General features: G+C 50.8%; 2 protein-coding genes across 2 annotated transcripts in view; both read left to right on the top strand.

The window, feature by feature from the left end:
* LOC309377959 (synaptotagmin-5-like) overlaps positions 1-16,759 on the top strand; it is a 175,933-nt gene extending 159,174 nt beyond the window's left edge. The window contains exon 6 of the mRNA XM_081925693.1: positions 16,750-16,759. The gene's annotated coding sequence lies outside the window, so the exon portion shown is untranslated. The remainder of the gene's footprint in view (positions 1-16,749) is intronic.
* On the top strand, positions 6,200-10,285 carry RPP25 (ribonuclease P/MRP subunit p25). The gene has a single exon (XM_081925795.1). It carries the CDS (start codon positions 6,845-6,847, stop codon positions 7,580-7,582), a length of 738 nt encoding a protein of 245 aa, XP_081781921.1. The 5' UTR covers positions 6,200-6,844; the 3' UTR covers positions 7,583-10,285.
* Positions 16,760-26,660: the final 9,901 nt, after the last annotated feature.

Raw genomic sequence — 26,660 nt, forward strand, 5'->3', positions numbered from 1 at the left:
TGGTTTTGAATTTGACCCTGAAAACAAACAAGATATCTTCTATTCTTTACAAACTCATTAGCGAGATTCAAACAGGATGCCATGATTCTTTAAAGCAAATGTGAGAATTTGATCTGGGGATTGAGGTTGAGCAGAGCGATTGACGTAATAGGTGGGCGAAAAAAAACATTGTTACCAATCTCCTCAAAATTCAAAAACAGCACCTTTAAATTCCGACATCTTAAAAAGCCTGCTGGAATAATAAGTTAGTGACAGAAGTTCCACAGGGAGGAGCCCTGCCCGATCTCTTGTGGTGCTGGCACAAAACTGGGCCCAGCATACTGAACACAGCAGGGCTCCAGGTGGATCCGAGCCATGTATCCAAGCCGCGGGGGACCACTCAGAGTGACTCCTCTGAAGACTGCAGGGATCTAGTAGGGATCTAAGGGATCAGGAGGTCCCTGAAGTATCCTGGACCAGAGTTGTTAGAAGTCAGTTGGCCAGAGCAAGCTTTTGAGAACCAGAGGTTTGTGCTGTCCCCATTAACAGTCTGGCCACAGCATTTTGGACCAGGCCCAAGAGGAGCCCCACACACAGTGCACTGCAACAATTGAGTCTTGAGGTTACTCAATGGACTGTGGTCTGGCTCTTTTAACCTTACACATAGGCTTCACTTCAGCCAGAATTCAACAGCAGCTTCGCTGCCTGTCCACAGCTATGATGGCCATCTGCTGAGATTCCTACATTGCAGAGGATTGTCCTAGTTGATGCTTGGGCCAACTCTACAAGTCTATCATTCTGTGATGGAAGGCTGGACTTCCCTTGTCAGAGTGTGCAGGTTCCAGGCAGGCTGGGAATTAAATTGGAACAGCGTGTGCACATGCATCTCCCATTCTGCCCAAGCATGCAAGAATTAGCAAGGCACCCAGTGCTGTTTGGCAGGGTGGTGCAGGGGCAGAGAGGAATCAGAGAGATCAAGCAAATCAGTCAAGCTGGGCATTATAGGGAGGGGCAGAAATACTCTGTGCTTGTTAGCCATTTGCTGCTCTCTCACAACCTGTTTCGATTTAAATCCTTCAGTTTCAAGCAGACATGGGTAGCCTGCCATTCTGCAGCTATTGCTGGATTCCATCTCCCAGGCAGTGCAGGGAACGGTCACAACAGCCAGTGAACAAGTGGGCAGAGGCATTGAGTGCTCCTCCTTTTCACCCCAGTCTTATCTGGGTCAACATGGAAGGTGGGTGAGCAAGCAAGCAAGCAGGTTGCAATGGGGAAGCTGAGGAGTCCAATGCCAGTCCCCTGCCCCATGCCTGCCCACTGAGATGCCAACTCTCAACAGATGCCTGACCACTTGATGCAGACCCTTCTTAGGAGTAAGTCTCATGAACATAGCAAAGCTTACTTGGGAGCTGTCTGCATTTGTTGCAAGAGGGGGTACTTAATGCCCCTGTGCTGCTGCCATTCCAAAGGGAAAGAGCCTTAGCTCAGAGGCAGAACATCTGCTCTGAGTGTAGAAGGTGCCAGGCAATGCTGAGCTAGTTGGACCAGTGGCCAGACTCAACATCAGGAGCTCCCAATGTTCCTAAGTAATAAGAGACTTATTCAGCATGACAGAGAAGGTTGGGGACATTGCAGTGATGCTCTGAGCTCCAGCCCCATGGAAGAGTAAGGCAAACCTTATGTCAAGGTTTGGGTGCCAGCCGTAGCCAGAGTAAAGCAAGCTGTTCTACCAAGACAAGGTGCTCCAGGGCATCTGTCAATGAAAGATCCACCCAAACTCCCCATCCTCCCTTTAAACCATTTGAAAATACAGATGGGAAGACTATAATTATCTCATAGGAGCACAAACAATTTCCATACTAATGCAGCGCCAAAGCCAAATCTCTAAGTTCCCCTCAAAAGCATCAGCCTCCTGAACCATATTATCACATCCAAGAATGAGCCACAGGGATAATCCCTGCAGCATGATGCTTCCTGGCTCCCGGTGCCTGGGCTGGGCAAAACACAGCTTGATGTTCCAGCCCAGTGCATAGCATGCTTCCGACTGAAGCAAAGCACAGTGATTTTGCTCTTTAATGTGCTGGTGGAATCTCTGTGTTTCTTGGGACAGGAACTGCACAGCATTGGAAGGGAGCATGTTGTGATGATCATCCCACTTCTCCAAGGGGTGAGAGGTTTCAGCAATTACCTAGATTTTGTTTCTGCTGTGAGGCGGTTGCTGAAGGAATCTGTGCATTTGGCAATACTTGTGTTCATTTACAAATATACAGGTTGAACATAGGTAGAGAATGGCCATGATGGCTGTGTGCTATCTTGAATATCAGAGCAGTGTACCTCTAAATACCAGTTTCTGGAAACCAGAGAAGGGAAGAGCGCTGTAGCACTTGGGTCCTGCTTGCATCTGGTTGTCCATGGTGAGAACAGGATCCTGGACTGGATGTGCCTTTAGTCTGATCCAGCAGGGCTCTTCTTTTGTTGTTTACACACTGCAAGAGATAACCAGAGTCTGATGCTCCCACAGCAGGTCTCTAGAGAGATGGCTGGCAATCTCCTTGGGTACTTACAGAGCCCAAGCTCCTTTTTGTGTCCTTCTCAGTCTCCAAGAGGAGCTGTCTGAGTCGGGTGCTGCTGTGTCACCAGCTGGGGAATTGGACCAGGTTCTTAGTGCTGGAGTCCATATAGTATAAAGCTGATGGCTCGGAGCCCATGAGATCTGAGGTCAGCAATCCAGAACCTGCAAAGCCTGAGCTGTGACCATTACAGATGCTGCCCCCTGAGCTTGACTCACCATTGGAATTAAGTCCATCATGTACTACCATGCCCTGGGGAGGCTGGTCCATATGAGTGAATAGGGTACCTTAGTTTGCCCTCACTTGTCCTCCTCCTTACTTACCACCAGTCCAGGGGACGACAGTGTTCTCCTCCTTGTCTCAGTTCCCCAGCCCTGATCTGTATCTATTGCTGAAAAACAATCATCTATCTGGCGCGGGTGGCACTGTGGTCTAAACCACTGAGCCTCTTGGGCTTGCAGATCAGAAGGTCGGCAGTTCGAATCCCCGTGACAGGGTGAGCTCCTGTTGCTCTGTCCCAGCTCCTGCCAACCTAGCAGTTCGAAAGCATGTCAAAGTGCAAGTAGATAAATAGGTACCACTCCGGCGGGAAGGTAAACAGCTGCTCTGGTTCACCAGAAGCGGCTTAGTCATGCTGGCCACACGACCCGGAAGCTGTACACCAGCTCCCTCGGCTAATAAAGCGAGATGAGCACCGCAACCCCAGAGTCATCCGCAACTGGACCTAACGGTCAGGGGCCCCTTTACCTTTTTATCTGCCTAGGACTGGCCCAAGATAGGTTGGTACCTGAGGTGACCCACAAAATGGTGCCCACATCCTGCCTGGGAAGAAGAGGTGAGTGAAGATCTACATCAGGAACAAGGGTGAGAGGAGACCAGCAGTGCCTCCTATTTGCCAAGAGTAGAGGGGGCATGGGGTGAGGGGCTGCTGAGGAGGTGGCAGATCCAGTCTCCAAGGAGCATGCCACAGGTGTCCCTGCCACCAGGGCAGCAGCACTGGCTGAGGCATTCCTTGGAAGCCAGATCTGCTACCCCTGTGGAACCTGCTGCCTTACCTTGCCTCATGGGTGGGCCCGGCCTTGCATCTGTCTATATGTTGTCCATGGTTCAACCCATACCGTGGCACCTGCAGGGTGTGGGATTGCAGTCTTGTGTGGCACAGGCTGCTTGCATTCATACACAGGCCTTTCCGTGGATGCATGCTAGAGACAAGACTCTTCCATTCCCCGCTCTAAGATTAAACTTCCCGACAGCCCAGGGAAGGAGCTGAGCACTAAAAGAATGATAAGACTTGCAACTCACACTGCTAACAGCATTTTAACAAGGCATCTCCAAAAGCCAAAAGAAAAACAGGCGTGGTGATTTGACAGTCACAGGAACCACCTGAGAGAAGGTAAGAAGATTAAAAAAGCTCTGCTGTATCTAGTCCAGCATCCTGTTTTCACAGTGGCCAACCAGATGCAAGCAGGACAAAAGCCCTCTCCCTTCCTGTGGTTTCCAGCAAATGATATTAAGAGGAAGAAGAGTTTGGATTTGATATCCCGCTTTATCACTCCCCGAAGGAGTCTCAAAGCAGCTAACATTCTCCTTTCCCTTCCTCCCCCACAACAAACACTCTGTGAGGTGAGTGGGGCTGAGAGACTTCAGAGAAGTGTGACTGGCCCAAGGTCACCCAGCAGCTGCATGCGGAGGAGCAGGGAATCAAACCCAGTTCACCAGATTACGAGTCCACTGCTCTTAACCACTACACCACACTGGCTCTACTGCTACTGCCCCTAGTGAAATAAGAGACAGCTGGAGCCTACTTGAGAGAGCGTTCCCCAGCCGTGCTGCCAGGCCTCATCTGGAAAACCCTAAATTCCACCCAGGTTCTTGACAAACCAGCGTCAGAAAGATTTGCAATCTACCACAGGCATAAAAACAATCCGTGAGCCTGATGTGGTCGAGATCTCAATTGCAAATCAATACTTGCAACAGTTTTGCCATTTTTCAGCTGTTTCTTACTAGCCTGCAGTGTTTCAGACTTGCAAGCCAGCAGAGAGGTTTTCTACATACAATGGTTTTCTATTCTACAATGTTCACCAACTTTGGGGGGGGGGGAATAGGGGAGGGAATGCCTGATATAGTGTAGCAAGTAACTCATGAGAAACCTCCCCTCTTTTTAAAAGTAATAGTGAAACTAATGAAATGTAGATTAAGTGACAAAGATTTAAAAATCTTCAGATGTGGTTGATGGAAGTGCAAAACATTGTATAAGATAAGAAAATACAATGGTACCTCTGGTTAAGAACTTAATTCGTTCTGGAGGTCCGTTCTTAACCTGAAACTGTTCTTAACCTGAAGCACCACTTTAGCTAATGGGGCCTCCCACTGCCGCCATGCCGCCAGAGCATGGTTTCTGTTCTCATCCTGAAGCAAACTTCTTAACCCGAGGTACTATTTCTGGGTTAGCGGAGTCTGTAACCTGAAGCATCTGTAACCCAAGGTACCACTGTATGTCGTATGACTTTTGGAAACTTTATGTAAAAACTAATACACACACACACACACACATATGTGAGAAAGCTCCCCTCTTTGGCCCAACCCTTCTTTTAAAGACCACGTAAGCCATTGGCTATCACTATATCACATGGCAGAGAGTTCCACAGATCCATTTGGGGCTGTGTCACCAAGGGCCTCCTTTTGACTCTACCTTGTACATATTCTCTTGCCTCCTGTTTATTATTTACCACTTTCTGTCATGTCCTCCGTGTCTTTTGGTCAGCTATCCCCTTACAACCTAAAGAGTCTCTGAGAAGCTACAGAGAGGCCTCGCTCCACAGGAGAGCCCTTGCTTTCCCTGCGGAGCCCAAGTTGAACCCTTCGGGCTGCCAGGGACTGCGAAGAGCTCCTTGCCTGGAACCCTGGGTTGCTGCACTGCCACTCGGGCAGTGGCGTAGCGTGGGTTGTCAGCACCCGGGGCAAGGCAAGTAATTTGCACCCCCTAAACCGTGGATTTGCGCCCCCTAACCCTAACCCCCAGATGTTGCGCCCGGTGCGGCCGGCCCCCCCTGCACCCCCCACGCTACGCCACTGCACTCGGGGTAGACCAGGGGAGGGGAGCCTTCCGTGTGGAGGGCAAGGGTGGCCCTCCCAGCCTTTCCATCTGGCCCTCGGGACTCTGCCCTCCCCCTCCCCCGGTCACACCCCTGAGTAGCCCTACTTGCTCCCTCCCTGAGCGTTTCAAGCAGTTATATTGGTTGTCCCTGGTCCTGCCCACCGCCCTATGTGGCCCCCGGAAGGCTCTCCAGGAGGGGATGCGGCCCTCGACAGAAAAATGCTCCATGTGCGGCTGACTCGGCATCATGCCGCTCACAGGCCACCTGTCCCGACCCCCCACTTATGGGTCTCAGCCTGCTGGTCAAGTGGTCAGGGAGATGGGGGGCTCTTTCCAGTCCGGAGTCGAGCCAACTGAGCCCCGCAGTGGCCAGAGTCCCTGCCCGGGAAAAGTCACTCCGGGACCTCTGCCTGCCCGCCGCCTGGCTGCCCTCTCGGCGGCCCCCGGAGAGCCGCTCAGCCCCGGAGGAGGAGGCGGAGGGAAGCGGAGGCGGGAAGCAGCCGCGGAGCCGCCTCAGCCCCAGCAGCTGCCTGCACTTTGCTGACACGAGCGATTCCGAGTTGACGGCGCGCCCGTCCTTGAGGCAGCAGAGGCGGCGGCGGGCGGCGAGCGCGGCGGGCGAGAGGCGGGCCGGCTTCGCTTTAAGGGGGCCGGACGCGGAGGGAGAGCCCGGGAGCAGCTCCGGCCGGCCTCGCTCGCTGCCAAAGAGGAAACGGGAGGAAAGTCCGGCGCGGGAAAGCCAAGCGGCGCGGGAGGGGACGCCCGGACGCCGGGGCCGCGCTGAGCAGAGTGCGGGGCTCCCCCTTTGCTCTCCTGCACCCCTCCGGGGGCTCCGGGCGCCCCATTGAGCCGAAGTCCAGCTGCAGAGGCCAGCGAGCCGAGGAGGGAGAGATCCAGCCCGGCCAGCACTGCTGCGGTCTCTCCTGGACGGCGCGCCCTTCCCGCGAGCCTGGCTTGGGGCATTTCTCGTCTGTGCTGCCCTGGAAGGTGGCTCAGTGGTTAGAGCGCCTGCTCAACGCTCAAGAGGTCCCCGATTCTGTCCCTGGGCACCTCCAGGCAGGACCGAGGAAGGACTCCCCTCCCGAAACTCCGGAGAGCCGCTGCCGGCCAGTGTGAGCAGCACTGCGCTAGATGGACCGGGGGCCAGCTTGGTCTAAGGCACCTTCCCGCGAGCCAGAGGCGCCGGGTTCTCTGCGAGATGCACCCAGGAAACCCGGAGGTTGTGGGACCCTCATCCCTCGCCGCCCTGCCCCAGACGGTGGCTTCTGGGGGAACCGAGCCCATCGCCCCCCAGCAGTCCAGGATGGAGAACTTCAGGAAGGTCAAGACGTCGGAGGAAGAAAGCCCGCTGCCCTTCGTGGGCCTCCCCTCGGACGTGATTGAGATGAAGGTGAAGGAGGGCAGCAAGATCCGGAACTTGATGGGCTTCGCCATGGGCAGGGTGGCGCGGGAGGACACCCGGCAGATCGTCTTCAGCGGCTGCGGCCGGGCTGTCACCAAGACCATCACCTGCGTGGAGATCATGAAGAGGAAAGTGGGCGGCCTCCACCAGGTCACCAAAGTGCAATACAGGACTCTCCTGGAGGTCTGGGAGAACAAGGCAGCCCGGCCCGACGGGGGCCCCGCAGAACATCTCACCGTCCACAAGAACGTGCCCTCCATCTGCATCCTGCTCTCCAAGGACCCCCTGGATCCCAGCCAGATGGGCTATCAGCCCCCGGATCTCCCCGGCGGCCTGTGGGTGGGCGAGGGGAGCAGCCAAGAGGACAGATCCAGCGCCGCCCCGAAGGGAAGGAAGAGGAGGCTGGCGCTGCCCCACGAGGAGGACCCGCGGAACAAGAAGGCTCAGGTACCGGAGATCCAGGGCGACTCGGGGGCCCTGGAGGGTTGTGGACACGGACGGCATTGCTGCCCTACTTGCCTTGAGCAGCTGTGAGAAAAGCCAAGCCTTATATGCAGACTGAGGGACAGAGAGAGGCCGGGCGCATTCCGGATTTGCAGGTGCTTCGTAACCAATAAAAGGGGTGATGGAGCGAGGGCTGCCTTTGCCAAGGGTCTTGTGCTGGGTTATTCTTCCCAGGGAGAGGTGTCCCCCACAGCCGCCTCAAATCCTGCCAACTGAGGTTGGGTGGAGCAAAGGATTCTGCTCCATATACGAGGCAATCGAAGGATGGTCCATTCAGACAGGCAGCTGAGTGTGGAAAACAGCCCAGGAGGGTGGAAGACACAGTTTGGGTGCTGACTGCACGCAGGATGTTTTCACACGCCAGGTGAAGTGGAGGACTCAGGACGTGGGTTGCTCAAAACCACTGACAGCACCTGTGGCTCGTTGCTGTGTTGTGTGGGGTGTGTGTTAAAGGTCCCAGTAAGAGGCAAAGGCGTTGGCTGTAAACCTGAGAATGGAAACATTGCTCTATCTAGGACTGTGTGTGTGTTTTAAATGATCTTATGACCAGGGCCATGGTTTCTGTGCCCCTTTCCCTACCCCTTTTAAACTTAAAAGATTGCATTGCTTCCATGGAAGTTTTCCCTCTGAAAGTTGACTTAAATTTGCATCTCTGCCTATAGATTTGCATATGCACATTTTAGCAAAGTATATGCTGTTGCCTGAGTCTTGTAAGGTCTTAGCAGCCCCCATGCTTATCGTCGCTTTCTAATGAAGTAGGTGGGTGCTCTTGTATTGGAGAGGGCTGGACCACATCCCACGAATCCTGCAGGCTCCTCTCATATCTGTTCTGTTTTGTAAGAGTTTCTCTGTTTTACTGAAGCTGGAGGTGAATCAGAGGAGACATTCCAAAAAGAAAAGGGGGGAAGCATGATTTGGAGAAAACGGGCAGCAGATTTCTCTCTCTTTTCCATCACACTGGAACTCAGGGTCACCCAGCAAAATTGGCTGGGCGTGGATTTGAGACAGACAGAAGCAAGAACTGCTTCACACAACACAGAACGGATGTCTGGAATTTTCCACCCCCAGCATAAGTGGCCTGAAATAAGGATTGGGCACATTTGTGGAGGGCAGGATGCCACTGAAATGCCAGCTTGGGGGGAGGGGGAGGAGCAGAGGAGCAGACCAGTGCAGCCTTCGTGGTGTGTGGATGGCCTTTTGTGTGTGCCTCTTTGCAGCCCGTGTGGAAAACTAGATCAATGTGTGGCTTTGGTCAGTATGGTCAGGCATCTGCTGAGGACCCACACCCCAGCAGGGGCCTCGCTGCCAAGAGCCCCCTGGACTTGCTGAAGTGGGGAGATGGACTCAGTGAGTCAGGGGGCCCCACAGGAGCAGCCTTGTCCAAGGGTCCTCCATAGCCTGGAGCAGACACATTGGATCAGGCCCATCCAGCAGAGCTCTTCCTAAGTCAGTACTTCTGTTTCTAAGCTGTCCCTCTATCTGCTGCTCTTTATATCAATCCTGAGAGGTACATGATTGCAGGGGGCAGGGGGGGATATAATGTTGGGTCTCTCTGCCCCTCCTGCCCTTGTGAAATCTTTCCTTCTGACTCTCTCTGGAACAGTTGCAGCCCTCCTACAGCTCCTGTATGGAGCATTATCTTCCTGGCTGGATAAAAAGAAATCTTGCTTCTCCGCCAGGAAGGGGTGGGCGTAGAAGAGGCTGTGCAAAGCAGGCAGTTCTGTATCTCTTCAACACTTTGCAGTGAGGTTGCTCTTATCAGACACTTTGTAGAACACAAAACTCATTGCAATGGATTTATTCCTTTCCGGAGCTCAGAAGGTGCAGGTTAAGTTGTATTGATTCAGAGTGGGATCATTGTAACTAAAGGATGTTTTTGTCTCATTCCACCGCCTCCCCTTCAAATTGCAGTGGGTCCTTCTATCTTTCTTTTTCTGCTACATAATGTATTTCTCGAGAACAAGGATCTATATGGGCATTCCCCCCCCCTCAAGGAATGACTTGATTATTGTATCTTTTTGCCAGGAACACATCACTGTTGAAGACCTCTGCAACATAGTTCTAGAAAGCAAGAGAGAGCTCTGTTAAAACTAAACATCCATTCTAGTCAATGCAGGCTTTTCATTAGCTTTGTACAGTCATACCTCGGGTTACAGACACTTCGGGTTACGCAGTTTCGGGTTGTGCACCGCTCCAAACCCTGAAGTACCGGAACGGGTTACTTCCAGGTTTCGGCGCTTGCACATATGCAGAAATGCTAAATCACACTTTGCACATGCACAGAAGAGCCAAATCGGGACTCACACGTGCGCAGATTCGGCGCTGCAGGTTGCGGATGCTGTGGGTTGCGAATGTGTTTCCCACACGGATCACGTTTGCAACCCGAGCCTTCACTGTATAGATAACCACGTTTTTAAAAAATCAATACCTGCTTTTCAGGTAAGGTTTTAAAATAAGTTTACAAGGTACGATATGGATGCATGCCATCCCAATCTCTGAGCAGTGTGAGTTTCCAGGCACTCACCCAGGGTTTGTGTTTCCTTTGGAACGAAGCCCAGAGGAGACTGTGGTGTCTTTAGGATATACAGTTTATTTACACATATTTACAATGTGAGTCTAGATGGAGGGGTTCACAGCATTGACACTCCAATATGGTCTTGCTTCTCCCATAGCCACAACCTTGGATTCAAGCAGAAATCAGTCATTGCTCTGACCCAGTCTGTTTCGCACTTCCAGCTTCTAGCTCACATAACTCAACTCTCTCCTCTGGCCTTTGTCAAGTTGAGGGAAGGAGATCCTCCAATTTTTCATCTGGCACAGAGCCACTTCCTTTGTTATCATAATGGTCCATACTTAATAGGGACCCACTAACAAGAAACTTGTCTGGCTATTTCAACAATTTGAATCCTTGCTTAGCTGTTAACACTTGCAGAATCCAGGAATTAGAAGGGGGTCCAGGCATACAGCCTACCTCCCCCAAACTCATAACAATGTAAAACCTAGCTAGTCAAATGGGAAACTGTCATGTACTGAGTTGGACCATTTGTCTATCTAGTTCAGGATTTTCTGAGTGGCAGCAGCTTTCTAGGGTTTCCCAGCCCTACCTGAATATGCTGAGGGTTGAACCTGAGTCTTCTGTGCGCAAAGCAGGGTCCTCTGACACTGACGCGGGTGGTGCTGTGAGCTAAACCACTGAGCCTCTTGGGCTTGCTGATCGGAAGGTCGGCGGTTCCAATCTGCGCGATGAAGTGAGCTCCTGTTGCTCGGTCCCTGCTCCTGCCAACCTAGCAGTTTGAAAGCACGCAGTGTAAGAGTGTAAGTAGATAAATAGGTACCACTCTGGCGGGAATGTAAACAGCGTTTCCATGCACTCTGGTTTCCATCATGGTGTTCTGTTGTGCCAGAAGTGGTTTAGTCATGCTGGCCACATGGCCCAGAAGGCTGTCTGTGGATAAACTCCGGCTCCTTCGGTCTGAAAGCAAGATGAGCGCCACAACCCCATAGTTGCCTTTGACTGGACTTAACCATCCAGGGGTCCTTTACCCTCCCCCTTTTTTTTACTCTGCCCCTGAGCTGTAGCGCCCCCCCCCCCGCATTCGCTAGAAACTTAGAAAGCTTCCTTATGCCTTATCAGTTATACCTTATTCCTAGTCAGTTTAACTGTCTATCTCACTCAGTATGCTCTCCACTAACCATTGGTGTCAGTTCCCTGGGGCCCAGGGTGCCTAAGTACCCAAAAGGGGCCAGACACCCACAAATTTCAGCACCAGGGCCATGCATGCGGCTTGGCACCCATCGCCCTGGGCAGTCTCAGTTGCAGGATCAAGCTGGCACTCCTGCAACTAACTGGCAGCAGCTCCCAAGTAAGCCTTATTCAGCCCGAGGACCACATTCCCTTCTGGGATGGTCCCAAGGAGCCATATTCCAGTGGTGGGTGGGGCCAGAGAGTAAGAAAAGTAAATTCAACCTTTGCACAATTGGCTATTTTTTTGTACACACACACACACACACACACACACACAGGCATGGGCATAGCCAGGATTTTTGTTAGGGGGGCAGAGAGGTGCTCCCCTGCCCCCCTGGCTATGCCCATGCACAGAGGCACACCTCTCTACTCTCCATTCAGACAAACAAGAGGCATTTTCAGAGTTCCATTCCATCCAGGCAAAAGTACAGTGGTACCTCGGGTTAAGAACTTAATTCGTTCCGGAGGTCCGTTCTTAACCTGAAACTATTCTTTACCCGAAGCACCACTTTAGCTAATGGGACCTCCCACTGCTGCTGCGCCGCCAGTGCACGATTTCTGTTCTCATCCTGAAGCAAAGTTCTTAACCTGAAGCAGTATTTCTGGGTTAGCAGAGTCTGTAACCTGAAGCATCTGTAACCCGAAGCATATGTAACCCGAGGTACCACTGTATTTGAATTGTGAAGAAGGGATATTGAGGTGTGTGGCTTGGGAAGAGTTCCTAGGGCCTGGTAGAGGTTCCTCTTGCCTGCTCTAGGGTTTCAGAGAGGGCTTTTTCTCAGTCTTGCCTGGACAAGCCAGGGACTGAACCTAGGACTTTTTGCAAGCAAAGCATGTGCTCACTCGCAGTGTGCCACACAACCAGAATGTACCCTGAGAAATGGCACATTCCCACCCCCTGCAGAAGGCGCTTGCATGTTCACGACAGGGAAGCACCTACAGAAGTTGCACCAATCCCACACTCATCTCACTAGTCAGGGATGTTCATGCATGCTGCATTTTTTTAGTGAAACTAGGCATAAAATTTGGCGTCACCTTAAGACTGTGAAGTGAGCCTTGAAAGTGTTTGGGGGTGTGTGTCTTGAGTTCCTTGGAAGAACAATGTGACATAAATGTACTGTAGTGAAGAAATATGTTTCCAGTTCAACAAGCAACCACTGTGGACAATGTGAGAGAGGGCCGACAACAACTGCAAATGGCTTTATAGTTCCTTCTGTGTGGGGCTGCAAACTGGTTGGTTTTTCGTCCCAACTATTTTCCAAGTAGACTCTCAAAGATGCCAAAATTGGTGAGAACAGTATTAGCCCCATCTGCTGTACTTGGCAAAGTGCTAGCAGGCTGCGCCCATCATAATGGAGGAAATTTGCTGATAAAGATCCTGGATCCTATGAGTTGAAATGTGAACAATAAGACGTTTGGATGTGGGACAATGTGCTTCTCTTCGTCAAAGTTGAGATCACTTAACAAGTACAGGAGATATTATCTAGAGGCTCTACTTACAAAAGGAGTTCATTCCCTTCAGAAGAAAAAAAAAAGAAACACTCTCATTTTCTTAACTGTTTGTCAGACTTCCCCAACAGGTGCTCTCCAGATCACATCATCCCTCACCATTGGCCTTGCTTGCTGGGGTTGGCAGGAGCTGAGAGTCCAATCCATGGTAGCACCACGGTGGAGCATCTGCTTTGCATGCAAGTGGTCATGAGTTCAATTCCCACCGACATCTCCAGGTGGAGCTAGGAATGCTTCCTACATGAAATCCCAGGGGCTGCTGCCAGATAGTGTGGACAACATTATGACCTATGAGGATCAATGGTTTGACTCAGCAGAAGACAGCTTCCTGTGTTCCTACCATCTGGAAGGCACAAATAATAATAATATAATAATAATAATTTATTATTTATACCCCGCCCATCTGGCTGGGTTTCCCCAGCCACTCTGGGCAGCTTCCAACAAAACACTAAAATACAATAACCTATTAAACATTAAAAGCTTCCCTAAACAGGGCTACCTTCAGATGTCTTCTAAAGGTTTGGTAGTTGTATTTCTCTTTGACATCTGGTGGAAGGCGTTCCACAGGGCGGGTGCCACTACCAAGAAGGTCCTCTGCCTGGTTCCCTGCAATTTGGCTTCTTGCAGTGAGGGAACCGCCAGAAGGCCCTCGGCACTGGACCTTAGTGTCTGGGCTGAACGATGGGGGTGGAGATGCTCCTTCAGGTATACTGGACCGAGGCCGTTTAGGGCTTTCAAGGTCAGCACCAACACTTTGAATTGGGCTCGGAAACATACTAGTGTAGGTCTTTCAAGACCGGTGTTATATGGTCTCGGCGGCTGCTCCCAGTCACCAGTTTAGCTGCCGCATTCTGGATTAGTTGTAGTTTTCTGGTCACCTTCAAAGGTAGCCCCACATAGAGCGCATTGCAGTAGTCCAAGAAAGAGATAACTAGAGCATGCACCACTCTGGCCAGACAATCTGTGAGCAGGTAGGGTCTCAGCCTGCATACCAGATGGAGCTGGTAGACAGCTGCCCTGGACACAGAATCAGGAAAGTCTGGTCCCATAAGATCCCTAGCAGGGGTGGGCAATCTGTGGTTCTATGGTTGTGTGTGGCCCTTGGCTGAATTTCACAATGCCCCTTTAAAAATAAAACAATGAAAGCAATCAGTTCAGACTTCTGGCAAGAATGATCTGCCAGACTGTGATCTGGCAGGTGGGAAGCAAAAGAGTGAAGGGTGAGGCAGGAAGAGGGCTCTAGCCTTGTACACCACTGCCTTCAGAACCCCACCACCACCTCACTCCCAACAGATTACATCTGAGGGACAGGAAGCCTCTCACCCTACCCCACTCTGATGCTTGATCACCCCTAGCTTGTTCTCGAAGCTACAAACATGAGTCTGACCAAACTGCAGGAGGCAGTGGAAGACAGAAGTGCCTGGCGTGCTCTGGTCCAGGGGGTCACGAAGAGTCGGACACGACTAAACGACTAAACAACAACAAAGCTTGGAGCAAGGTTTTGCTGAGTGTGCAATGGGATGCAAAACACTGAGTTGGGGGTGGGAAAGTGCAGTTAGAAAGCTGGCAATGCTGCCATTTGAAAAAAAGGAGCAGAGACATTAACTACATTGGTTTATAAGTGTTTATTAAGCAGTCAAGGAACAGGCAATGCCAGGGCCAGCATGTTCCCAGGTTATAGAATGTGCTACATTCTTCCAATCAAATGCCCAAGCCAGGCCAAAACACCTGCTTCTTCAGGGATGGAAGCTTCTCTACTGCGCTGTCTTCTGGCAGAAAATGCTTTATTTCACCCTTGCAAATACCTTAGTTACTGAACTACGGCAGATTCATAAATGAATTGTCACTGCAGAGTAGATAAGAACTGCTGACTCCTATAGAGAAACTGTTACGGATAGAGGGTGTAAGCAAGGAGCAAAGCACGCTTTGTGCTTTTTCTTGTTTTGGTGTGGGGTGTCTGATGGAGAATTTGTGCAGTTGGAAACACTGCTTTTTAAAAAATACTGTAAAAGAAGAAAGCCTGGCTGCTGCTTGCTGCTAAATGTCTTTGTTCTGCAATAGGGTGGTGAACGTTTTGTGTTTTGAGTCTTCGCTCCTGGGATGGTCTTCAGGAAGCAAGAATTCTCCCATCTCTACCTGCTGAATTTCTGCCTGTTGGGCACAGTTTAAGGCACAGGAACTCTGGGGGCTGGGAGGGAGCTGGCAACTATTCCATGTCCCTGCCCATGCGTCTGGCTCTGCTTCTCAAAAACTAGCCTGTAGAAAACAGGCTCGGATTTTGGCTTCCACTGTCTCTACATACAAAGGACAGTTCCAATCTTCTAGTACTTGTCCCTAATTAATTTTTTTTTATAACTTTTTTGGGAACTTCTTGCTACAACAAGTTGCTAGAGTTGTTATTCTCAGGGTCCAGCTGCATATACACAACAATTTATTCTAGAATGAATGGGGACAGAGCACTCATTTTTTCCTAAATGGTCTGTGCAGCTGATCCAGTGCATATTTTTTGACTCTGAAAAGTGTTTCTCAATAAACTGGTTTCATTCTGAAAATAAAGAATGGTGGGCACCTTATTATTTTTCTTCCTCCTCCTGTACTTGCAGATGGAGCCAAGGAGGATCTGCAACAAAATGTTCCATATGGATTTGTGGCTGTGTGTGTGTTTGTTTCTCTGCCCCTCCAGACAAGTGGAGTTTTTTAATCCAAGGCGGCAGTTCAGCTGAGCATGCATTTCTTTCTCTTGATTTCCCTCTCCTGTTTTCTGCATGCTACTACACACATGCACAGTCAGTCTTTGTTTTCCTCCCACCCCATCTTATAAAGATTATTATCTGCATCTGCAAAGCTTGATATTCCGTCAAGCAAGCCTTTAGATAGCTCCCTCTTAGTCATTGCTGCAGCTGTTTTGTCAGCACTTCACCCCTGAACACTGCAAATAGAAGGAACAGTGTTTTCCTAGTGTATCTTGGATCAAAGGAACAAATATAAACCTGGCTTTTAAATTGGGGGGAAATGGAAGATCGCAGAGCAAATAAGTGTAAATGTTCCAGCAACATCCTCCTTAGTGTGAGAAACAGAGTTTTTCAGATTTGCCCCTATTTCTGCCTGTAAAATGTTGGGGAGTAGGCCAAACTTAGGAAAACTTTCGTAATCAGGAAACACCAGATCGAAACCTTAAGAAAGCTCTGGCATAGCACAGAGGATGAGCCAGCAAAGAATGAAGGGTTCAAATCCTGCTCCAACCATACTCCAATCCACTAGGTCTGAAGCCAGCCTTTCCCAGCCCTGTGCTTTCTGCATGCTTTGGACTACAGTTCCCATCCTCCTTGACCATTGGCCACGCTGGCTGCTGGGAGTTGTAGTCTGAAAAATCTGGAGGGCAGGAGGGCTGGGGAAAGGTTGTCTTGAGTGAACCTCTCAGCTTCAGTTGTATGAGCACAGACACTGAAGAGGGAAGCTGGATCTGGCTCTCGTGGAGGAGGGCCATTTTTCGAAATGTGGCAACCCATTTAAAAAAGAGCTCTGCCTTGTACTCTCTCTTCCCTGGGGTGCTGGGTGCTCTGGGGCAGCCTGAGGCCTACCAAACATACCCCTGTGCCTGGCATCCTGGGGAGGGTGCAAGGAATGCAGAAAAGCTGCCAGCCGCAGCCGGTTCTTTGGGTGGAGTGGCAGGGAGCTGACAGGCGCACATTGAGACATCTGGGCTGCCAGGAAGTGTGGCTCTCTTGAAGCCTGCCGAACTGCGCCTTCATTATCGGCAGGCGGAGAAGGAGCTGTCAGGGTTATTAATGGGCGGCTCAGGGCTCAGGGCCAAATGGTTTGTTTTGAATAAAACACACAAACAGGCAGATGGGCTTGCTTTCCTCCTCCCTCCCTCCCCCCCCTTTATTGCAGATCATCAGGCCAGGCGCTGCCATGACTTATGAACTGCCGGCCACGCCAGTGCTGGGGGCTGCCGCTGTTCCTTTTACTCTCCTCGCTAATAGAGGGGTGGGGTGAGGAAGGGCCAGTGCAGCTTAGTAGCAGGGCATTTGTGCTGCATGCAGAGAGGCCCAGATTCAATCCCCGGTGGCAGCACCTCCAACTATTGCCTTGCCTGAAGCCCTACAGAGCTGCTACAGGGGTGCAGGCAGTACTGGGTTAATGGTCCGACAGCAGCTTTCTACGGGCGCAACCAGCAAACATTGAAAGCACATGACTCCGCCCCCACCTCAACAAACCTGGGAACAGTAGTTTCCCACACAGTGCTACAATTCCCAGCACCCTTAAAAGCTACAGTTCCCAGGATTCTTTGGGGGAAACCGCAACAGCTAAAGGAAGGAGTGTGTGGAGAATACCTGCCCTTCCTTGTGGCAGATCTGTTTGGTGCCATGGTATCCCCCTGCCCTCCACCTGCCTTGTACCAGGTTAGGCTACTTATCTATCAAGCCTGGTATTGCCTGCTCCCGTAGAGGCCTTGTGAAACAGAGAGCAAAGCGCAGCCTCTTGTGCCCTGCCAGGTCAAGGCCAGCCAAGCAGATGTGACTGTATCACGTTCAGCCCCATTCTGTAAAAGGCGCCCCAGGTGTGGAACTCAGCTCATCAGGTGTCCAGGCCAGGTTACCAGGTGGACTGATGCCAGGCTGCCTTGGCCTTCAGCTACAGCAGGGCATGAACTTCTGCTTTCTGGGTTGTCCTCCGAGGCAGGAGGAAGGATAAAGGATTACAGTCATACCATGGGTTGAAGTTGCTTCAGGTTGAGTGTTTTCAGGTTGCGCTCTGCAGCAACCCGGAAGTAACGGAAGACGTTACTTCCGGGTTTCGCCACTCGCGCATGCACAGACGGTCAAAAATGACGCCATGTGCATGCACAGAAGTGGCGAATCGCAACCCGTGCACGCACAGACGCGGATTGCGTTCGCTTCCAGATGCGAACGGAGCTCCAGAACGGATCCCGTTCGTATCCAGAGCTACCACTGTATCTCATTTGTTACAGGATTCACACCCAGAGGAGGCAGGGAAGTGAGCACACCAAGGGTCAGCAACCTTTTCCGGCCATGGGCCAGTCCACTGTCCCTCAGACCTTGTGGGGGGCCGGACTATATTGGGGGGGGAATTAATGAATTCCTATGCCCCATAAATAACCCAGCGATACATTTTAAATAAAAGGACACATTCTACTTATGTAAAAACACGCTGATTCCCAAACCATCTGTGGGCCGGATTGAGAAGGCAATTGGGCCGTATCCTGCCCACGGGCCTTAGGTTGCCTACCCCTGCTCTAGGAAATCTCTCTGTACTAGTCCTGTGCTTGTTTAGCAAGATGGAGCAGCCCCACTTTGTGGAAGGGCTCTTTCCATGCATATTGACAGGCATGCTCACAGGACCTTTGAACATGTTGCTGCTTCTGCTGCTGCTGTTGTGCTGTCCAGCTGGCAGAGGGCACAGCAATGGGACCCACCATGCCTGCCTTGGGCATGCTTTAAATCAGGGGTGGAGAACCTGTGTCAGCCCAAGGGCCACATGCCATTGCTGGGGAGGGCCAGACGGGAAAGCGAGTGGAGCAATGGATGCAATTTGGTCAGTCGGGTAAATTCTACACTCTCTCTTACACACCCCTGTATCTTTTTTTCTAAGGCATTATCAGAGTTTAAGAGAACATTTCTGCCAGTGAGTGGTGTGGCGCCCCAGTTATTTTAAGAGGCAAACAAATAGCTTTACATTAAGATTCTGGAGACACATTAACAAAGAAAGCTTGATTTTATGAAATGAAAATGACAGAATCCATACATGCTGTTCCAGACAGTAAAATTACAAATTAAGCAGGCAGCAAACCCTACCATGCCTTGATCTAAAGAGTGAAAGAACCCTTAAAAGGTAAAGGGACCCCTGACCATTAGGTCCAGTCGTGGCCGACTCTGGGGTTGCAGCACTCATCTCGCTTTATTGGCTGAGGGAGCCGGTGTACAGTTTCCGGGTCATGTGGCCAGCATGACTAAACCGCTTCCGGAGAACCAGAGCAGCACAAGGAAATGCCATTTGCCTTCCCGCCGGAGGGGTACCTATTTATCTACTTGCACTTTGACGTGCTTTCAAACTGCTAGGTTGGCAGGATTTGAACTGCCGACCTTCTGATCGGCAAGTCCTAGGCTCTGTGATTTAACCCACAGCGCCACCAGCGTCCCCTGGAAGAACCCTTACCTATTCTCAAAAGCCTACAGAAGGGAGCCTGACAATTTTGCCAGCAGGACTCACATTAATAGCAAGTTAAGAAATGGACAGGGGTGGGCTGGGAGAAGAGTCAACTTGTCCTTAAGCAAAGCGGACATGTGCTGATTCCAGGGGAGCGCTGAGTTCTTTTCATTGCAGCTAGGAGAGTCCGTTTTGTGCTTGTTTGCTATGTACCGCTATATAACATGAAGTAAATGAAAATGAAAATAAATGGAGAAAAGCAAACGGAGCGTGTGAGGGGGTGGGGGGCCTTGGCGTCGCTTATTCAGGAGGAGGAAGAGGAGGAAGAGGAGGCTTCTTCACGGCCTGCTCCTGGAATTTGAAGAGGCAGGTGAAGCTCATTACGATGGGGAGGTGAGACAAGAATGGTAACCATCTGCACCAGTGTGGAAGGGCTTAATATTTCCTGGCTGTAAAAAGGGGGGGGGGGATGCTGAAGATGGAAGATAGTGGAGGAACGTTGCCTCTGTTTATCCACTGACACTCCCCCAAATTCAGAATTTATCTGGGAGACACAGATGGCGGGGGTGGGGAGCTGTCCGCTCCCTCTTTCTTTGCTCCTTTGGTGAGCCCAGAGCAGCAAACTCTGCCCAGGGCACTTCACTGCATGGCTAATTTCTCATCAGAGTTATAAAAAGCCGTCTCTCTGCCAGCGCCTCTGGCCCCGCTTGTCAGCTGGGGTTGCAGCTCAAGTGCTTTCGCCTCTCCTGCTTTCGCCTCGCATTGGTGGTGGTGGCCTCCCGCAGGGCAGGGAAAAGCAGTGGCAGGAATGTCATCAAATGTCGGGCAGGCAAAAGGGCGAGGGAAGGAGCTGTGGCCTCAGCAGCTCTCCAGCCAGATTATAATGCGCACAGATCACCGTCTCCACTGTAATGAGGCCTAGAGCATCAGATATATATTTGGAAATGCACAAAATGTGGTTCCTCAGCATGTGCTTCTCAGCCACTTTTGGCCTCTGCCGAGCTTCCAGAAAAACACTGCTCTGCTCCAGGAGGGTCTAGCTGCCTTCTTTTAACCCTGGGGCACATTCCCTTGGGGCTGTCCATCAGGAGCTGCATCCTGGTGACAGGTTGGAGTTCAAAGTGGGTATTTAATTTTGATGTTTTTTATCCCCCCCACCTACATTTACACTGTTGTCTTTGTCCATGGAGTTTTCTTGGCAGGGATACTGGAGTGGCTTGCCGGTTCCTGCTCCAGGTGGATCACGTTTGGTCAAAACTCTCCACTATGACCTGTCCATCTTGGGTGGCCCTGCACGGCATAGCTCATAGCTTCTCTGAGTTATTCAAGCCCCTTCACCACAGCAAGGCAGTGATCCATGAAGGGGATCCGTATAGTGAAAGCTATGGTTTTCCCAGTAGTGATGTATGGAAGTGAGAGCTGGACCATAAATAAGGCTGATCACCGAAGAATTGATGCTTTTGAATTATGGTGTTGGAGGAGACTCTTGAGAGTCCCATGGACTGCAAGAAGATCAAACCTATCCATTCTGAAGGAAATCAGCCCTGAGTGCTCACTGGAAGGACAGATCCTGAAGCTGAGGCTCCTAGACTTTGGCCACCTCATGAGAAGAGAAGACTCCCTGGAAAAGACCCTGATGTTGGGAAAGATGGAGGGCACAAGGAGAAGGGGACGACAGAGGACGAGATGGTTGGACAGTGTTCTCGAAGCTACCAGCATGAGTTTGACCAAACTGTAGGAGGCAGTGGAAGACAGGAGGGGCTAGCGTGCTCTGGTCCAGGGGGTCATGAAGAGTCGGACATGACTAAACGACTAAACAACAACATTTACACACCCTCTTCTTTCCTCCGAGGAGCTCAGTGTCTCCCCATTTAATCCCCACAACACCCCGTGAGGTAAGTTAAGCTGAGAGAGGCAGTGAGTAGCGCAAGTTCACCCAGTGAGCTTCCTGGCCAAGTGGGGCATTGAATCCTGGTCTCCCATTTCCTAGTCTTACACTCTAACCATCACACCACACTGTCAGATATGGACTACAGCAGGGGTGGGGAACCATTTTCCAGTTAGAAGGCCACATCCCCTTCTGCACAACCTTCGGGGAGCCAAAAGTGGGCAGAGCAATTTATATAAATTTTATCTCTGTACCAGAGGCTAGTTTCTGCACAGATCTCCCTCTCTCCTCCAACCAGGCAAGTAAAGGTAAAGGGGCCCCTGACCATTAGGTCCAGTCGTGACCGACTCTGGGGTTGCGGTACTCATCTTGCTTTATTGGCCAAGGGAGCCAGCGTACAGCTTCCGGGTCATGTGGCCAGCATGACTAAGCTGCTTCTGGTGAACCAGAGCAGCGCATGGAAACGCCGTTTACCTTCCCGCCGGAGCGGTACCTATTTATCAACTTGCACTTTGACATGCTTTCGAACTGCTAGGTTGGCAGGAGCAGGGACTGAGCAACGGGAGCTCACCCCGTTGCAGGGATTCGAACCGCCGACCTGATCAGCAAGTCCTAGGCTCTGTTAGAGTTCAAGAGCACAGTCCAGCCAGGCAAAAAACACACAAGCAGCAGCTTGTTGAGGAAGCTTGTTGAGCAGCTGCAGCTGCTGAGGAAGGTGGTTTGGGAGGGTCTCTGGTTTGGGGAGAGTCCCAAGGGCCAAATACAAAGGCCAGTGTGGGTGGCATTTGGCCTGCCAGGCCTGAGGTTCCTTATTCCTGGGCTAGAGCGAAAGGTAGATGAGGTTACCATTTTCTCTCTCCCTTTCTGTCAGTCCCTTCTCTGTTCTCCCTTCCTTTTTCTGCCACCATCCCTCTCTTCTCTCTATCTCCTCTTTTTCTTTCTCCTCCCTGCTTCCTTGCTCCCTCTTTTCCTCGTACCCTCTTTTTCTCCTTGAGACTCAGCCCTGTAAGAGCTGGTAGCTCTTCCAAAGGGAGGCAAAAAAGAGGTTGCTGACTTAGGAGCTCTCCTTGGTGCTGTAATGACTGACCAGCTTTGCAGACTCTTCTCCAGGACCAGAGCAGGACCACTTTGCTCAGGGTGAGTTGGGTCCTTGGAGTTGCTCAAGGTTGTGAGATTCTGGCTGCGTCGTCCCATTGATTCCTATTTTTGACAGGACAGAACAACTGCCCAGATCAGGCCACAGATCCACCTAGTCTGGCATCCTGTTTCCCTCACTGCCCACCTAGAAGAAGGACCGCTGCTCATTGGTAGAGCATCTTCCTTGCATGCAGAAAGGCTCTAGCCACAATCCCTGGTGGTGTCTCCAGGCAGGGCTGGGGAAAATCCTGGAGAGTCCTTGCTGCCAGTCAGCTTGGGCAATACTGAGCCAGGTGGAACAGTGGGCCTGACTCACCTTTCCTGTATTCCTCATACCCCTGGGGAGCCCTTAAGCAGGGCTTATGGGCAGCAGCCCTTCCCTGTGATTAACCCCTGCAATGGGTATTCAGAGATGAGCTGAATGGAGGTTCCATCTAGCCATCGCAAGCAGCCATAGAGTTCCTTGAAACTGAGGCATGGACAGAAAGGATGATCTATTGCAAAGGAGGGAAGCTCCTCTATCTTTGTAGTTGCACAGGAGATGGAGGCGCAGGTTAATTCTCATGGAGAATTCTCATGGAGGTGCAGGTTAATTCTGTGTCCAGGGCAGCTGTTTACCAACTCCATCTGGTACACAGGCTGAGACCCTACCTGCCCACAGACTGTCTTGCCAGAGTGGTGCATGCTCTGGTTATTCTCCTACTTGGTCTACTGCAATGTGCTCTACATGGGGCTACTTTTGAAGGTGACCCGGAAACTGCAATTAATTCAGAATGCAGCAGCTAGACTGGTGACTGGGAATGGCCGCTGAGATCATATAACACCGGTCCTGAAAGATCTTCATTCCACCCCCATCATCCAGCCCGGACACTGAGGTCCAGCACCAAGGGCCTTCTGGTGGTTCCCTCACTGTGAGAAGTGAGGTTACAGGGAACCAGGCAGAGGGCCTTCTCAGTAGTGGCACCCACCCTGTGGAACACCCTCCCACCAGATGTCAAGGCAATAAACAACTATTTTACTTTTAAAAGACAACTGGAGGTGGCCCTGTTTAGGGAAGTTTTTTTATGTCAGACGCTGTATTGTTTTTAATATTCGGCTAGAAGCTGCCCAAAGTGGCTGGGGTATAAATAATAATAAAATTATTATTATTATTATTATTATTATTATTATTATTATTATTATTATTATTATTAATGCCATGAATGGTGCAACTTGTTCGGTGCTGCCTGGCAGGCCACAGCTGGTTCCAAGACTTCAGGATCCAACTTCCCCTCTTTGGGGGATGAGGCCATGGACCTAGAATGGAACTGCTAACAGAGCTACCCAGGACCCCAGAATGCCAGCAGAGGAAGAGGCTGTTCTGCCAACACCCTTCCAGACTGTGGCCCTCTGGGCTTGACGACGCCGGGTTAGATGTGCTGCTGAAATGTGCAGCTAGAGAAACAAAAATGCAGAGACAAAATTTGTTACGGCACCCACTTTGGCTTCTGCACCCACCACTGCCATGTGGCCCTTGAAAAGGATTCCCACTCCAGGTGGCTCCACCTGCAGCTGTGCTGAAGGCTCCTCAAAGCATTCCGGTCGCCTTGCCTCCTGGAGCGGAGCCCCTGCCAACCCTCTCTTCTGTATAGTTCTGAAGACGGCAGGAAGTCCTCCCTGGTCTCCCAGCGTGGGATGGGGAGAGGGAAAGGCCAAATATTTGAAGTGGATCCTTGTGAGGATCCTGGATCTGAGAGGGATAAAGGTGGTTGTGTAGGACCTTGCTGCAAAGGGGTTTCTCCCCTTCATACACAGTAAATGTGTAGAGGATTGCCATTTATTTTGTGGAATCCAGACACCTTCCTGTTGCGTTCCAAAAACAAGGAAGGATTGGACTCTGATTAATAAAATACACACAAAGCTTGACCAGCAAGACTCTGGGAGGCAGTGCGAATAATAATCTGTCACACCCTGGCCCAGGCCCCTTTTATGAACAAAAGAACTTACGGTATAACACAGTGCTTGTAAGAACCAATTAGGTGTCCTTTGAGCATTTCAAAAACATCCCAACGTGGGACAAAGTTAAATCAGAGAAAGCCTTGTAACTACAAAGAAACTATTTCCTACTTGAGCATGCATACATAGGTAAAGGGACCCCTGACCATTCGGTCCAGTCGTGACCGACTCTGGAGTTGCAACATTCATCTTGCTTTATTGGCCGAGGGAGCCGGTGTACAGCTTCCGGGTCATGTGACCAGCATGACTAAGCCGCTTCTGGCGAACCAGAGCAGCACACGGAAATGCCATTTACCTTCCCGCCGAAGCCGTACCTATTTATCTACTTGCACTTTGATGTGCTTTCAAACTGCTAGATGGGCAGGAGCAAGGACCGAGCAATGGGAGCTCACCCGGTCACGGGGATTCGAACCGCCAACCTTCTGATTGGCAAGTCCTAGGCTCTGTGGTATAACCCACAGTGCCACCCGCGTCCCGTGATGCATACATACATAGTTCAGAGTAAATAAAATAGGAATCAAGGAGGAATGCTTTTAGCAAACCCCGGAGGTCATAAACAGTAGTAAACAGGACAGAAAGGAAGGACAGGTAGTATTTACCATCTCCTTGTGAACTCTCTTCCTGGCCCTAAGATTGACAAAACTAACAATAGCTACATCAAAGCTACCTTCTATCTTTATGACCCAGGATGCCTGTGTTTTAGAATGCTTATATGTGCCTGTCAGGCGTAGAAAATGAACAGTAGAGAAGATGGGCAGAGATGCAGAGGCTTATGGGATTTAATCAGAAATTATTGTCAACGTAATGCTTTCATTGCGGACACAATGGGTTTGCTCCATATTTTCATAATTCCTCATAGCAATCTCACCTGACCCCCACATCTCCCCTCAGAGCATTGTGCACAGTAAGTATTTGCCTTGCTGAGTCAGGTCAAAGGCTCACCTCATTAACCAGTCTCTTTTTGACAGGAACTTGCCAGGTTTCAATCCGGTCCTGCTGAGCCCCAGGAACCATCAGTGACCATCAGAGCAACCACATGGGACCAAAATGGAAAATGGCAACTCAGCTCTATACAAACCTTGCTAAGGCAAAGTGATAGACAGCATGAGACCCTGGCACCTGGGAGGAGGAGGAGGAGGGAGAGGTCTGTGTTTGCTTGGAGGCTGTGGAGAGAATTGCCAGGCAGCAGAGCACAGAGAGAAAGGACAACACCCTTGCTTTGAGGAGATGCTGACACAAAATGTGCTTCTGTGGCTGTCCCATGGGCACCTTGGAAGCATCTTGCAGCCATTGGCCCAAGGCAGTTAAGCAGCCCTGTCCTGTCCCCTAGGAATTCACTATCTGCCCCCATTGTTTGACCTCAGTGTCACTGCTTTGAACATGGAGGCTCCATTTAGTAACCCTGGGTGAGAGCTTCTCTTGAGGGCAGATCACATTCCTTATGATATCTTGTTCCGTGGAAAATGTGATTCTTCCCCAAGATAGCAGAGCTATCACCAAGGCAGGTGGCCATTGGAAAATGCGATTGCTTGAGTGTTGTGCCCCAGCTGGATGCATTGCTTGCATCTTGAATGGCAGAGAGGCAGTGTATCTCTCTCCAGCAAGGTCTGGCCCCCACCCATTGTGGGATTTGTTAACAAAACAAGGCACAGGGTGGGAAACACCTGGGAGCCACCTCCCTCACCTCAGAGCTAAAGAGCATAGCAGCATTGGGGGCTTTTCTGTTTAGGAAAAAAGGTGAGCAAGGGGCACAGGATGGAGGTGATAACACTATGCATAGGGTCGAAAACATGGCTAGGAAGTTGCCGCTTGGTGCTGTCTGCTGGCTTGCTGCTTGACCTTCTGGGGTCAGCCCTGCCATTAGGTAAAGTGAACCTGCTGACTCAGGCAGCAGGTGGCTGGGCAATGGGTGATGCTGGAGCAGGGATGGAGAGCCTCAGGATGAGGGCCAAGTGCCTCTCTGCAGCCCTCTTCATTATTGATATTGATATTGATATATTTATACCCCGCCCATCTGGCTGGGTTTCCCCAGCCACTCTGGGTGGCTTCCAACAAAATATTAAAATACAATAGTCCGTCAAACATTAAAAGCTTCCCTAAACAGGGCTGCTTTCAGATGTCTTCTAAAAGTCTGGTAACTGTTGTTCTCTTTGACATCTGGTGGGAGGGCGTTCCACAGGGTGGGTGCCAGTACCGAGAAGGCCCTCTGCCAGGTTCCCTGTAACTTGGCTTCTAGCAGTGAGGGAACTGCCAGAAGGCCCTCAGCGCTGGACCTCAGTGTCCGGGCAGAACGATGGAGGTGGAGACGCTCTTTCAGGTATATTGGAGTCTTTGGGACTCTCCCCAGGCCACACCCTCTAATAAGCCACACCCCTCACCTTGCTGTCTCCTGGAGTGTTTTGGTCCCGTTGGAATGTGTGTCCGTGAACTCTAATTGTGGTTCTCACTTGCGGGAAGGGAGGATAGAAAAGGATATGTGGGTGCTAAGGAACCAGCTTATTGACTACTGACTTTGCCCTACACTTCGTGGGTCCCACCTCATGGCTCACCTCCGAAGGCTGCCCACAGCCCACCTTAGACAACCTGAGTAGTTCATTCCTTCCCACAATAGGTGAACACAGCCTACAGGACCAAACAATTCTGATTTGCTCATTGGCACTGAT

The sequence above is a fragment of the Podarcis melisellensis genome, assembly GCF_964234715.1.
Source record: "Podarcis melisellensis genome assembly, chromosome: 9".
NCBI classification, from domain to species: domain Eukaryota; kingdom Metazoa; phylum Chordata; class Lepidosauria; order Squamata; family Lacertidae; genus Podarcis; species Podarcis melisellensis.